This window comes from Primulina eburnea, chromosome 14 (genome assembly GCF_022965805.1).
Source record: "Primulina eburnea isolate SZY01 chromosome 14, ASM2296580v1, whole genome shotgun sequence".
Lineage (NCBI taxonomy): Eukaryota > Viridiplantae > Streptophyta > Magnoliopsida > Lamiales > Gesneriaceae > Primulina > Primulina eburnea.
This window is the reverse complement of record NC_133114.1, coordinates 2,915,129-2,927,048: the sequence shown is the minus strand read 5'-3', so window position 1 is coordinate 2,927,048 and position 11,920 is coordinate 2,915,129. Positions and strand designations below refer to the sequence as shown.

General features: G+C 33.0%; 2 protein-coding genes across 2 annotated transcripts; both read left to right on the top strand.

Annotated features, from left to right (window-relative positions):
• Nucleotides 1-2,265: 2,265 nt before the first annotated feature.
• Nucleotides 2,266-5,289, top strand: LOC140812713 (uncharacterized). The gene is made up of 4 exons (XM_073171060.1): nt 2,266-2,506; nt 2,593-2,832; nt 3,614-3,679; nt 4,854-5,289. Exons 1-4 carry the CDS (start codon nt 2,354-2,356, stop codon nt 5,001-5,003), a joined length of 609 nt encoding a protein of 202 aa, XP_073027161.1. The 5' UTR covers nt 2,266-2,353; the 3' UTR covers nt 5,004-5,289.
• A 2,503-nt stretch (nt 5,290-7,792) lies between these two features.
• On the top strand, nt 7,793-11,618 carry LOC140812527 (amino acid permease 6-like). Its single transcript, XM_073170817.1, has 7 exons — nt 7,793-8,119; nt 9,631-9,855; nt 10,065-10,158; nt 10,294-10,508; nt 10,597-10,739; nt 10,815-11,042; nt 11,129-11,618. Exons 1-7 carry the CDS (start codon nt 8,038-8,040, stop codon nt 11,540-11,542), a joined length of 1,401 nt encoding a protein of 466 aa, XP_073026918.1. The 5' UTR covers nt 7,793-8,037; the 3' UTR covers nt 11,543-11,618.
• Nucleotides 11,619-11,920: the final 302 nt, after the last annotated feature.

Below are 11,920 nucleotides of genomic sequence, written 5' to 3'. Positions count from 1 at the left end.
GCAGGCTAGGAGGAAGCATGAAACTGATGACAAATATTCAGAAGATACTCTTTCAACCGGTCTCAAGGCCTCATTCAATCGTCCTCATACCACAAAGTCATCCAATCGTTAGATTTATTGATTATTCCAATTGATCGGTCAAAAGCATTCAAATCAGTTGTAAAGTTCCAATTTTTGATTCCCAACCGCACTAAAAACGGTCTAATTTTAAATTTTCCATATGGATGTTGCAAAGTAACATTACAAGCAAAAAACTTAAAATAGAAAGATTGCGAAAAGTTCCTACCTACTCTCGAATTACAGAAAATCTGTAGAATGGTGGCTTTTTGATAAATTATGGACTTAAAGTGACAAAAACAGAAAGGATATTAATGAACATTAATTGATAGTTGCAGCAACTGATGGTGACATGTCCATGTTATCCGCAAAAGAGTACAAGTTATAGTTAACGAACAATTTCAAAAAATACATAAATAGAGTATGTCAAGAAGAGTTGAAGAAACAAAAAATTAACGAGAACACACATTCAAGCTTGCATTCTCTAAGAATATTCTAAGAACTCTTAATCTTCATACAATCTTCACTTCTCAATAGTCCTCGCATCAAGAACATTCATTAGATCTTTCAAAATCATCAACTGCTTCTGTCAGATCGAAGAGTTGTTTGACAGTTTGAATATGAGGGTTCATCTTTTTATTTTATTGGTGTTGTATTGGTTGTTAGACTGAGTGTCTCAACCGTTTGATTTAACTAGGAGTTTCGACTTAGGCATTGGATAAGTCTTAAGGTTGAAGTGAGTTGTTAAATAGAATAGTAAAACAAAAGTCTTGTAATGAAATCATTCTCAAGTGAAAGAAGATGTGACACAAGGGCTCAAGTTTCCGAACATCTATAAAATCATTTTGTTATTTTCTTTATTGCATTTACATATATCGTTTACTTTCTAGAGTATATAATCATCTTAAGAATCATCAGATCGTTTCTACACAATCTGTGGTCCGACAAGTGTCGAGAAAATCAGATCTTGTATAAATAATACTAATGGTCGCACTATTTAATAGTATTATAGAGAAATTTTTAAAAATATTTTATTCATCATCTTTAAAATATAACAGCATTCTAACAAGTGCTATCAGAACGGGTTTTTCTTAGACTTCTTATATACATATACTCAAATGACATCTTTCAACAAGATCCCAATATATTCTGAAGAAGATTATGACGACTGGAAAATTCTTATGCGCTCACATTATATGCACATGACGATGACATGTGGTATGTCATCATTGATGGCCATACGAAGATCGCAAAGGCAAACACAGTCGTTGCAGCTTCTAGAGGTGATCCACAAATGATGGAGAAGCACCGGTCCAAGTGGACCGCTAAAAATAAAAAAGACGTCAATCTTGACAATGTGACCAAAGATATATTTTATAAAATTCTTGATAAAATTATGTACACGATTTAAATTATTATTATTTTATATAGATAATATATATATATATATATATTTATTTATTTAGTATGTAAAATTATTTTATATTATTTTATGAGTGTCGTGTATTTAAAATATGAATTATTAATTTTTCTTTTCTGAAGTTTTTCCTTGATTTTGTCCTTGTCAACAAACAATTCGAAATTTCTTTTGCTCAATATCACAAACAAGATCTAAGAATAAAATTAGCAGTTCCAGCTCCGTATCAAGGTCACGATCAATATCGTCTATGGAAGAATTGGGAGATTCTTTATAAGAAATACGGGCCTAGATGTTTTCGAGATGCCACTAATAACCAAAGGATATGATTCTTTTTGAACGAATCATATCGAAACAGAATTATATTTTTATTTTTTATTAATATTTCTTTCTTTTATCACTTAAGAGCCGTGTGAGATGAAGAGTTTAACCATAAATATCTTCTTAACCAACCCATCAAATAAGTAGAATATTCATTTTTAAATTTTAAATGAAAGAGTACAACATACAAAAATAAATCACACTTGCATAAAATTTAAAAAAACAAAGAAATTGTAAAATATTAATTCAAGTATTGTCGTCGTATTGTGAACAAATATGTTCACAAAATATAATATAAATATATTTTTTTTATAGATCTATAGTGATTGCCTACTTCTATCGTGTTGTTGCTAGAAAATAACACGAGTCTAACGATCCAACCTATTAAACTTCTTATATGGAAAAGAGTAAGCGGAAATAAAATCTGAATAATTAGCGATTGGTCCTCCAACTTTCCACAAACGTTCAGATAAGCCCTCACATAAACACAACCAAATTAGTTCCTTCCAGGTTTCATTGCATTGAAGAGCCGTAGAGAAAGTTCCAGTCGGCGGTCTCATGTCGGCGGCCACCGTCTCTGTCCAACCTCGGCCTTGGTCCGCTAAATTTCAATCACCATCGCACTCTTTCTCCACCGACTCCCATCTTCCAATCACCACCTTCCTGCCATTACAGAGCTGCCGCCCCGCCTCTACTCTTCTTCTCCTCCAGGTTACACCCTTGCTCGAAGTGTGCAATAACAACTTAACATATTATAATTCAATTCTATTAGTACCTGAATTTCTCGAAATGAACAGAAAGGTCGGAATCCAATTCGCGATACTGGCTTTTGGGGAGTGAACTCGCGAAGCGGTATGGTGATGGGTGACTATGGAGGTGATTTTGACGAAGATGACGAGGATGATGATGAAGATGAAGAGGAAGACAGGAGCTTGGATCTTCTGGTCAGGTTTGTGGAGAATGTGTTCAAAAAGGTGTCGAGGAAAGCACGCAAGGCAGTTAAATCTGTTCTTCCCGTTCCTATCTCCACCAAATTGGTAGGAGTAATTTATCTAGTAATTTCTTTTTTAGGTCTGTTTAATCTAGTTCTCATCCCTCAGAAAGGTGGCTTAGTTAAGGAGTTGTTATATTTGCCATAAAGGTGCTGAATTCCCATTTCAGATTTGATTTATCCTGACTTGAATGATTGAGAGTAAATTCGACTTTTTTTGGTATTTGTTATTCTGAGAGCCATCTAAGAGAGTGCATAATTGATTTTTGAACAGAATTTTGATGATTTTTCGATTGTTAGAGATGCATGATATTGGTGCTTTTTTTTGTCTCAATCTTGATGTTTGAACACGCCATCAAGCATTTAGACTGCGAGTACTGTATCCAAGAAATTGAATCAAGCCTTTAAAAAAAAGCATAGAAATTGAATCAAGAAGCTGACATCCAAATCTTAATCTCTTTTTACACGTTTGGAGCTTAGTCAATGAATATGTTTTGTCAAGCTTGATGCGACTTCCCAACAAACTAGTTTCCATTATGGCTGGAAGGTTTTTTTTTTAGATTCATGACATCGTGAGATGGTTATTTGTCCAATTGTTCGTTTAGAGAGCTGTTTTAAGCAAGTCATATGAACTTATACAATAGGTTGTTTGCAAAGAAACCAAAACCTGATGGAAAAAGGAAACAGCAGGTATTGATCAAGGTTGTATAGAGCTGTGAAACTTACTATATGGTTTGTTTTATTTGTTTAAAACAGCAGCTTTCAAGTTTTCTTTGAAGAGATTGTTTTTGTTCTTGAAAGTGGTTTTTATTTCTTTTGGGATGTAGGTGGGATTTGCTGTCAATGGGATCATAATTCTAACCTTTTTGTGGGTTCTGAAGGCATTCTTGGAGGTAATGAATTCTTCTCTTACTTTCAAATTTGTTTTATACAAAGGGAATGTTACGCGTTCTATCTGTTGGTTTTATCGTCCTCTACATCTACCAATCCTTAGCAGGAAACAAAACTTTTCTGTTATTCGTCATTAGCTTTGATCATTTAACAGCATGTATGTTCGTTCCTTGCTTCTGGGGGTTTTGTGGTACCTGTTAGAGCAAAGCTTTCTATGGCCTTTTGGCTTAATTTTTGAAACCTTTTGTTACCTTTGTAGACCTATTTTTGATTGATTGAGGATGTCAATATCAAAGATAGTTTGAAACAAATGCTTTTATGGTTCGCTCGGACGGATTTCAAATCCATTCGATTGCTTGGATGAATTTATGGTGGATGAATTTCAAATCCACCATTTTTGGGTGTGATTTCAAATTCGTTCTTTAAATCTCTCCTCAAATCAAATCTCTCGTACCAATTAAAAATCCTTCAATCCAAGTGCAACCTTAATATATTCAAATGTTGGGTAGTAGCAAGGATGTTCAACATGGGAGTTATGCTTTTGTTGGCCATAACAAAGTTGGAATTTCTCACACTCATCGGAGCATCTGGGGAATCTTTTTTCTATAACCCTCTCGTTGACAGGTGCACAGGTGCAACTGCTGCGTTAAACTTAAACCAGAGGTTGATTTATATTTTTTATCAACCATTGCCCCTAGTGTCTTGATCCACTACTATTTAAAATATTTGAGTTGTCTTTGCTGTCAACTATATACAAAATAGTTTTGTGGACTTTCCTGAGGCTTAAAATAGCTGGATGGAAAAAATTGAGTTGCAGGTGGTTTTCCTGTTAATTATTAGATAATAAATATGGGTTCATAGTATATCAAGCTTCTGTCATGCAGGTTACAAAAGGGATTCAGCAACCTCTCGTTGCGAAACATTAAAGAGTCTATAAAAATCAATTCATTATAATGCATTGAACCTCGTTATCTGCTTCAGATTTATTGTTTCCTTATCGTGTATCCATGCGAACAGAATGTGTATGTTCTCCTTCAGTTTTTTTGTTCGAGTATGATAATCTATAAATCATGCTAATTTTGATACTTGGGATCTCCAATTTGAAGATCAATGTTACACCGGATTGTTTCGGTTCCAAACTTCCAACATTCCCTTCTCCTTTGTGTATCATTTTAGGTAATATGCACCCTTGGCAGTGTCGTCTTTACAAGTATTCTGTTGGTTCGTGGAATATGGACTGGGATTTCCTACTTCCAAGAAAGCCGTAGTTATAGAGCAGAGGATGATGAACCTGAAGCTTGGACTGGCACCCAACCTGCCATTTGAATTGATCATTTGCACCAAGAAGAAAAATTCACAAGACTCATGCTTAAGTGGACACCTGAGACAAAGATAAACATAGTCTACAGTTCCATTGTAAGACTGTATGCAAAGTTTCTGGTTCGTCGTCGACTCAGATCTCACCCTCATCAAGCTTGCTGGTCCATAAAGATTAGTAGAAGTCAAAACCACAAATCTTTGTACTTGTCTTGATTCGTAATGTAACTATGTAAGCAAAGTAACAGCAGTTTTGTCTTCTCTTGGAACCTGGCAATAACAGCAGTTTTCAATGCTCGGTACACCGGAGAATGTGACTAAGAGATGTTAACAAAATTTCAAGAATATTTATTATATGCAAAGGCTAGTCCCGTATCTGATTCAATTAAAACCAAAATTAAACAAAAACATAGAGCTTAAAGACGAAGAAAATAACAAGGTGTCCCTACGGACCTTCTTGTCAGGCAAAGGCACTAATGAGTACCACTTTCAGTTGTCTTATGTAATTTGGACATATAACTAATTTTTAGTTAATGAGATGTTATTTTTAGATCATTACGTCAAGGTCATGTTTGGTAGAAGGAATTAGGTAAGAATAGAATGAACATTTTCATCTCATTTCTTATACTCATATCTAGTAAGGCATTAGAATGAGAATGTTCTTTCTAATGAGAATATGAGAATAATAAAACAATATATACTTATATTAATAATAAAAAATAAAATGATTATAATTTAATAATAATACTTATGTTAATAATTAAAATAAATAAAATAATAAGTCAGTAATGATGATAATAATATTAATATATAAACATATACAAAATAATATAAAATAAATATTTATTTAGTAATATTTTATATAATGATAGTATTTTATCAAGTAAAATAATAATATAATTATATAATAACGTTAATTTTAAAATAAATTAATAGTGTTAATAATTATTTCTTATTTTAATAATAATAATAATTTTAGAGCAAGATATTTTTTGAATTTTTAATTAAAAATAATTCCATTCTATTATTTTTCTAATATCAATCATTTGAATAAAATATAACTATCATTTCATTCATATTTCTATTCAATTCAAAGTTGTAATTGAATTTACGTAAAAACTCCTTTGAAATGACATCACCCATTAGGTTTGTTAAAATAATATTCTATTTGGATCACCATTTAAAAATATTATTTTATTATATAAAAAATGTCACTTTTTATTGTAAATATAAATATGATTGACTGATCTAACAGAAACAAATATGTGAGCCCGACCTCACAAAAGACCTACTCTTTTATTTAATGTTTTGGAAAAAATGTGACTATCATGTGAATAAATGGATAAATCCTTGGGATTAATCCAGGTACGTTGAAAGCCACATCTCATCATTTATGATAGGAAAATATCCATTATTCAAAAATGATTCAGTACATGAAAATTTTAATATACATATAAAATAATTTAAAAAAAGTTGTTTCAAAAATTATATTTGTGTAGTAAAAAATCAAGTGACACAAGTTTCTACTGTATTCAATTCTATATTCTAAAAAAGTTATACCATTTAAAATCGAAATAGCAAGCATTCAACTGAATTCGACAGAGTTACTATATCCTCTATCGAAAGGATTTTTCTCATATCTCAACAACATTAGATCATATGAGTCACTAACGTTTAAGAGTGGGTCTCATGTGAGACCGTCTCACGGATCTTAATCTATGGGACAGGTCAACCCTACCCATATTCACAATAAAAAGTAGTATTTGTAGTATAAAAAATAATATTTTTTCATGGATGACCCAAATATGATATCCGTCTCACAAATACGACCCGTGAGACCGTCTCACACAAGTATTTGCCAACATTTAGTGGAAGTTGATGTCATGCATTGATGATTCAAGAGCTAAAATTTTACCACACATACAAAAATCCGATTTGACTGACCAAATTTGTGAAACAAAGAATCAATCTCAAAATAGCTTAAAAAAAGAGCAAAACTTGTGTGAGACGGTCTCACATATCGTATTTTGTGAGACAGATTATTTAGGTCATTCATGAAAAATTGTTACTTTTTATGTTAAGAATAATACTTTTTATTGTGAATATCGGTATAGTTGACTCATCTCATAGATAAAGATTCGTAAAACCGTCTCACAAAAAACATACTCAAAAAAAAATTTACTATTGTTGAAATCTTCGAAAACCCCATTAAATCAATATTCATTTATGGATAAAATCCATGTTATTGATTTTGATAAAATCCATATATAATCAATGATCCAATTTATCCATTATATTGGAAACCTTTTGGATTCTTCCGAATCTGTTGCGACTCCCAACCCTCGATCTTATAGTAATCGTCGTGGGACTTTATTAGAAACTATTCGTAAAATACAAATAAAATTCTAATTTCAAATAGAAATTAGAGTAGGTCTCTTGTGAGATTTTTTATCTGTGAGACGAGTCAATCCTACCGATATTCACAATAAAAAGTAATATTTTTAGCATAAAAAATAATAATTTTTTATAGATGAGCCAAATAAGAGATCCGTACCACAAAATACGATTTGTGAGACCGTTCCACACAAGTTTTTGCCTAAAAATTAACGTAACGTTACCTAAATATAGCCTAACATTCAATTTCGTTGGTCTTTTTATTACATACATACACATATATATATATACACACACACATATATATATATATATACATACATATATATATATATGTATATAATATATCATGCATATTTTTTGCATTGTTATGTAAATATAGCCAAAGTATTCAATGCCTTTGGTCTTCTTAATATATGCGTATATACATACACACACTCGTGTGTATACATATATCGACACACACACACATATACACACGCCATGACTACATTTCTTGAATTTTTTCAATGCATTAGCTGGAGGGATGTGTAGAAAAATTTAGGGTACAACTTTATTAGTTCTCCTTTGTGGTGCACAATTTCTTGGAAAAAAATCGTCGCATATTCGTCCGATTCCGTATAAAAGATTTCAGTCCGATTGAGCAAATATGACGAAGGAGGCAAGTTTCAGCACTGAAGTGGGAGATGATTTTTCTAAGTTCGATGACGATGGTCGCATCAAAAGAACAGGTATTTTTTTTCTTTCGATCATATATATATATATATATATATATATATAATTGCTTTTGTTTATTTTAGTATTTCTCTAAGAATTTATCGAATTCAAACGTAAAATGACATAGTTTTCCTCTTTATATGATATAAATTGATTGAAAATATTTCAAACTATTTTTTTTAAAAAAAATCAAAGATAAAAAATTCTATACGTTATGTGAGGCGACTTCTAAAAATAGGAGCGGTGAGCGACTGCCCATCTTTAGAACAAATATAGTTTTTTTTTTTTTTAATTACTTTTTATGATATGTATCCATTTTTTTTTTATCATTCTCGCCTTCTGAGAAATTTTAATGCAAATTTTTTTTTTGGATTTTCTTACGTTCAGTTTAAGTTTTAAATCAATTCTCTAATATATATATATATAATTAATTAGAAATTGAAGTTCTGAGATTCTACATTCTTTAAATTTTATTTTCTTGTCGACGAATTATGATTTTTTTCCCGAAACTATTAACAAAATTCTACATTCACTCACAATTTTCAATATCCGCTTCTGATGGAACCACTGGATAAAATAATTTCATATTTAATAAATATTTTTTCATAGCTTGTGTAAAATAGTGGATACAATATAAATTACATAAATATTTTAGTTTTTGTCTAATATAAAGTAAGTTTTTTTTAAAAAATAATAAATAAAAATATATTGGTTCATTTTTAGTTATTTTAAAATAATTATTAATCTTTACGAGATGAAGTTTAAAAACTAAACTAGCTTTTTAGACAAAGCCAAAAAAGACTCACTATTACACTGAGATTAGATACTCTAATATATTTTAATTAATAGTACTAATAGATATAATAATATTGATGATATAAATTTGCAATGTGTTGGGTGCAATAATTGTCCCTGCTTGGTAGAACGATCGAACCATGATACAGGAGTTGTTGTGCGGTTTAAAATATTTGAGTTGCATTGTGTACCATTACCACCAACTATAACTTTTGGTAAAGCGGCAAGCGCTCGGTCCTATAATTGGTATCAGAGCCAAGGTCACGAGTTCGATTTTCATTGATGGTAAGTAGTGCAATTATTGAGAGAGAGATTGTTGTGTGCAATAATTGTCCTTGCTTGGTAGATCGATCGAACAGTGGTGCTTGATTTGCTGCGCGGTTTAAAGATTTGAGTTGCATCATTACCACCAGCTATAGCTTTTGACAAAGCGGAAAGCGCTCGATCATACACACTGTCTAATATAAAATGATGTTAAACTTAACATTCTATGTACTAACACAATATAAAATAAATTCTATCAATATTATGAACCCAGGAATCGATACTTTTTGAAGCGCACTTGGTAAACTTCTAATGTATCTTGAAAACTATGTTAATCAGGTAAAAAATATTAAACAAAATCTAAATGACAGACTCATCAGAAAAAATATTGGAAATAATTGAAATCACGATCATTGACGAAGAGAATGACGGCTTTTAATATATTATATTTTATCTAATGATGCAGGAACAACGCTGACTTGCACCGCTCACATAATAACCGCTGTAATTGGATCGGGTGTATTATCTCTGGCCTGGACCATCGCTCAATTGGGCTGGATCGCTGGGCCCATTGCTCTGTTGGCCTTTTCTGTAATTACCTGGTTTACATCAACTTTAATGGCAGATTGCTATCGATCATTTGATGGCAAGAGAAATCCTACCTATCGGGCTGCTGTCAAGTCTTATTTAGGTAAAATTATGTCATGTGACGGATCTCGGACCCGAAACCACGTCTCAAACTCGAGACTTTTGGTGCTAGAACTTTATATTCATGAGGATAAACCATTAATTCTTTTTTTTCAAAGAAAATGTGTAACCACTTTTAGTCATCAATGTTTTCGAAGTTAAAAAATTGTAGACTTTCAAGATTTTACCATGCATGGTCATGTATATATGCAGGAGGATTCAAGATCTTGCTCTGTGTGATAGCTCAATATGGCGCTATAGTGGGCGTATCCATCGGATACTCCATCACCACCTCTATCAGCATGGTGTAAGTACACGACGCCGACGCCGCAGGCTGAAAATTATACATTTGATTGGTCCAAATGAACATTAATTTGGATTGCATACATGAAGCCAAATCAATGTATGGTGCCTAATCTAAACGTTTTTTGTCGTACGTTAGGGCGGTGAAGAGGTCGAATTGCTTCCACAAAGAAGGGCATAAATCCGGTTGTCATGTAGCAAACAATGTCTACATTATGACAAATGGACTCATACAAATATTTCTGAGCCAAATACCGAATTTTCACAAGCTCTCGCTGCTTTCGATCGTGGCTGCTGTCATGTCTTTCGCCTATTCCTCCATCGGCCTCTCTCTTTCCATGGCGAAAATCGCAGGTGATCACCATTTTATAAAGCAATTTCCCAGTATTTTGATTTGAGTACATGGTTAAATATGGCCATTTACATGTTGTTTGTAATGTAGAGGGAGGGCATCCTAAGACTAGTCTAACTGGAATACCAATTGGAGATAACATGACAAGCATGGGGAAGATGTGGAACACCTTTTCTGCTCTTGGAAACATTGCATTTGCTTATGCTTTCCCTCAAGTTCTTGTCGAGATTCAGGTGGTTTATTCGACTTAAATTTCGTTTATATGTATTTGTTTTCGTGAAGTTAAGTGCATATCTGCATGTTTGTAGGATACCATAAAATCCGGAGGCCCTGAAAACGTTGTCATGAAAAAGGCGACTCTAATTGGAATCTCAATCTCCACCATTTTCTACATGTTGTGTGGGATATTGGGATATGCTGCATTTGGCAACAATGCACCTGGAAATTTTCTGACTGGATTTGGCTTCTATGAACCTTTTTGGCTCATTGACATAGCTAACTTATGCATTGTCATTCACCTCATTGGAGCTTATCAGGTACGTTTTCGTCATCGTTTGATTCGAGTTTCGATCATTCCGTGGTTAAAAACAATTGAAATGGATTGATTTCAACATATATATAGGTATACAGCCAACCACTCTTTGGTTTTGTGGAGACCTGGGCCAGAACCAAGTGGGGAAATAGCAAATTCATCACAAAAGAATTCCCAATATGTGACACCTTCAGCTTAAACTTATTCAGGCTGGTTTGGAGAACCACATATGTGATAACCACCACAGTTGTGGCCATGCTGTTTCCATTCTTCAATGACTTTGTGGGGCTTGTTGGAGCCATTACATTTTGGCCTTTGACTGTTTATTTACCAATAGAGATGTACATCTCGAGAGCGAAGATAAGGCGAGGCTCTTTCGCTTGGGTTTGTATGCAGTTTCTCAGTTTTATTTGCCTGATTATATCGCTGCTCGCTGCAGCTGGATCCATCAATGGACTGTTCAAGTCCCTCGCGACCTACAAGCCGTTCCATTCGGTGTCGTGACCTTGTGTTGTTTGCTCTGTTTAACGAATGAATTTCGCAGCTGGGAAGGAAAAAGTATGTTGTATTAGTTCTTAGATCTTTGCAGTGAAGTACCCTATAGAAAACACTCCAACTTTTATGTTTCGAACGATATTCTATGAGTTACGAGGAAATATCATATCAGTAGTTCGTGGTAACAGTGCAATTCAAGATTTTTAAATATGAAATCCACTTTTCCAATATTCTCTTCACGTACTCCAAATTTACTGACTAACTTGGAGCTGCAGAGTAACCCAGTAGGGGCAACAAATTTTTTTAAATATTTATGTGATTTTCGTCTCAAATCTAAGAAATTGCTTCCTTTTATCCTGTATGTATATCTTTTGATCCCTATATAAA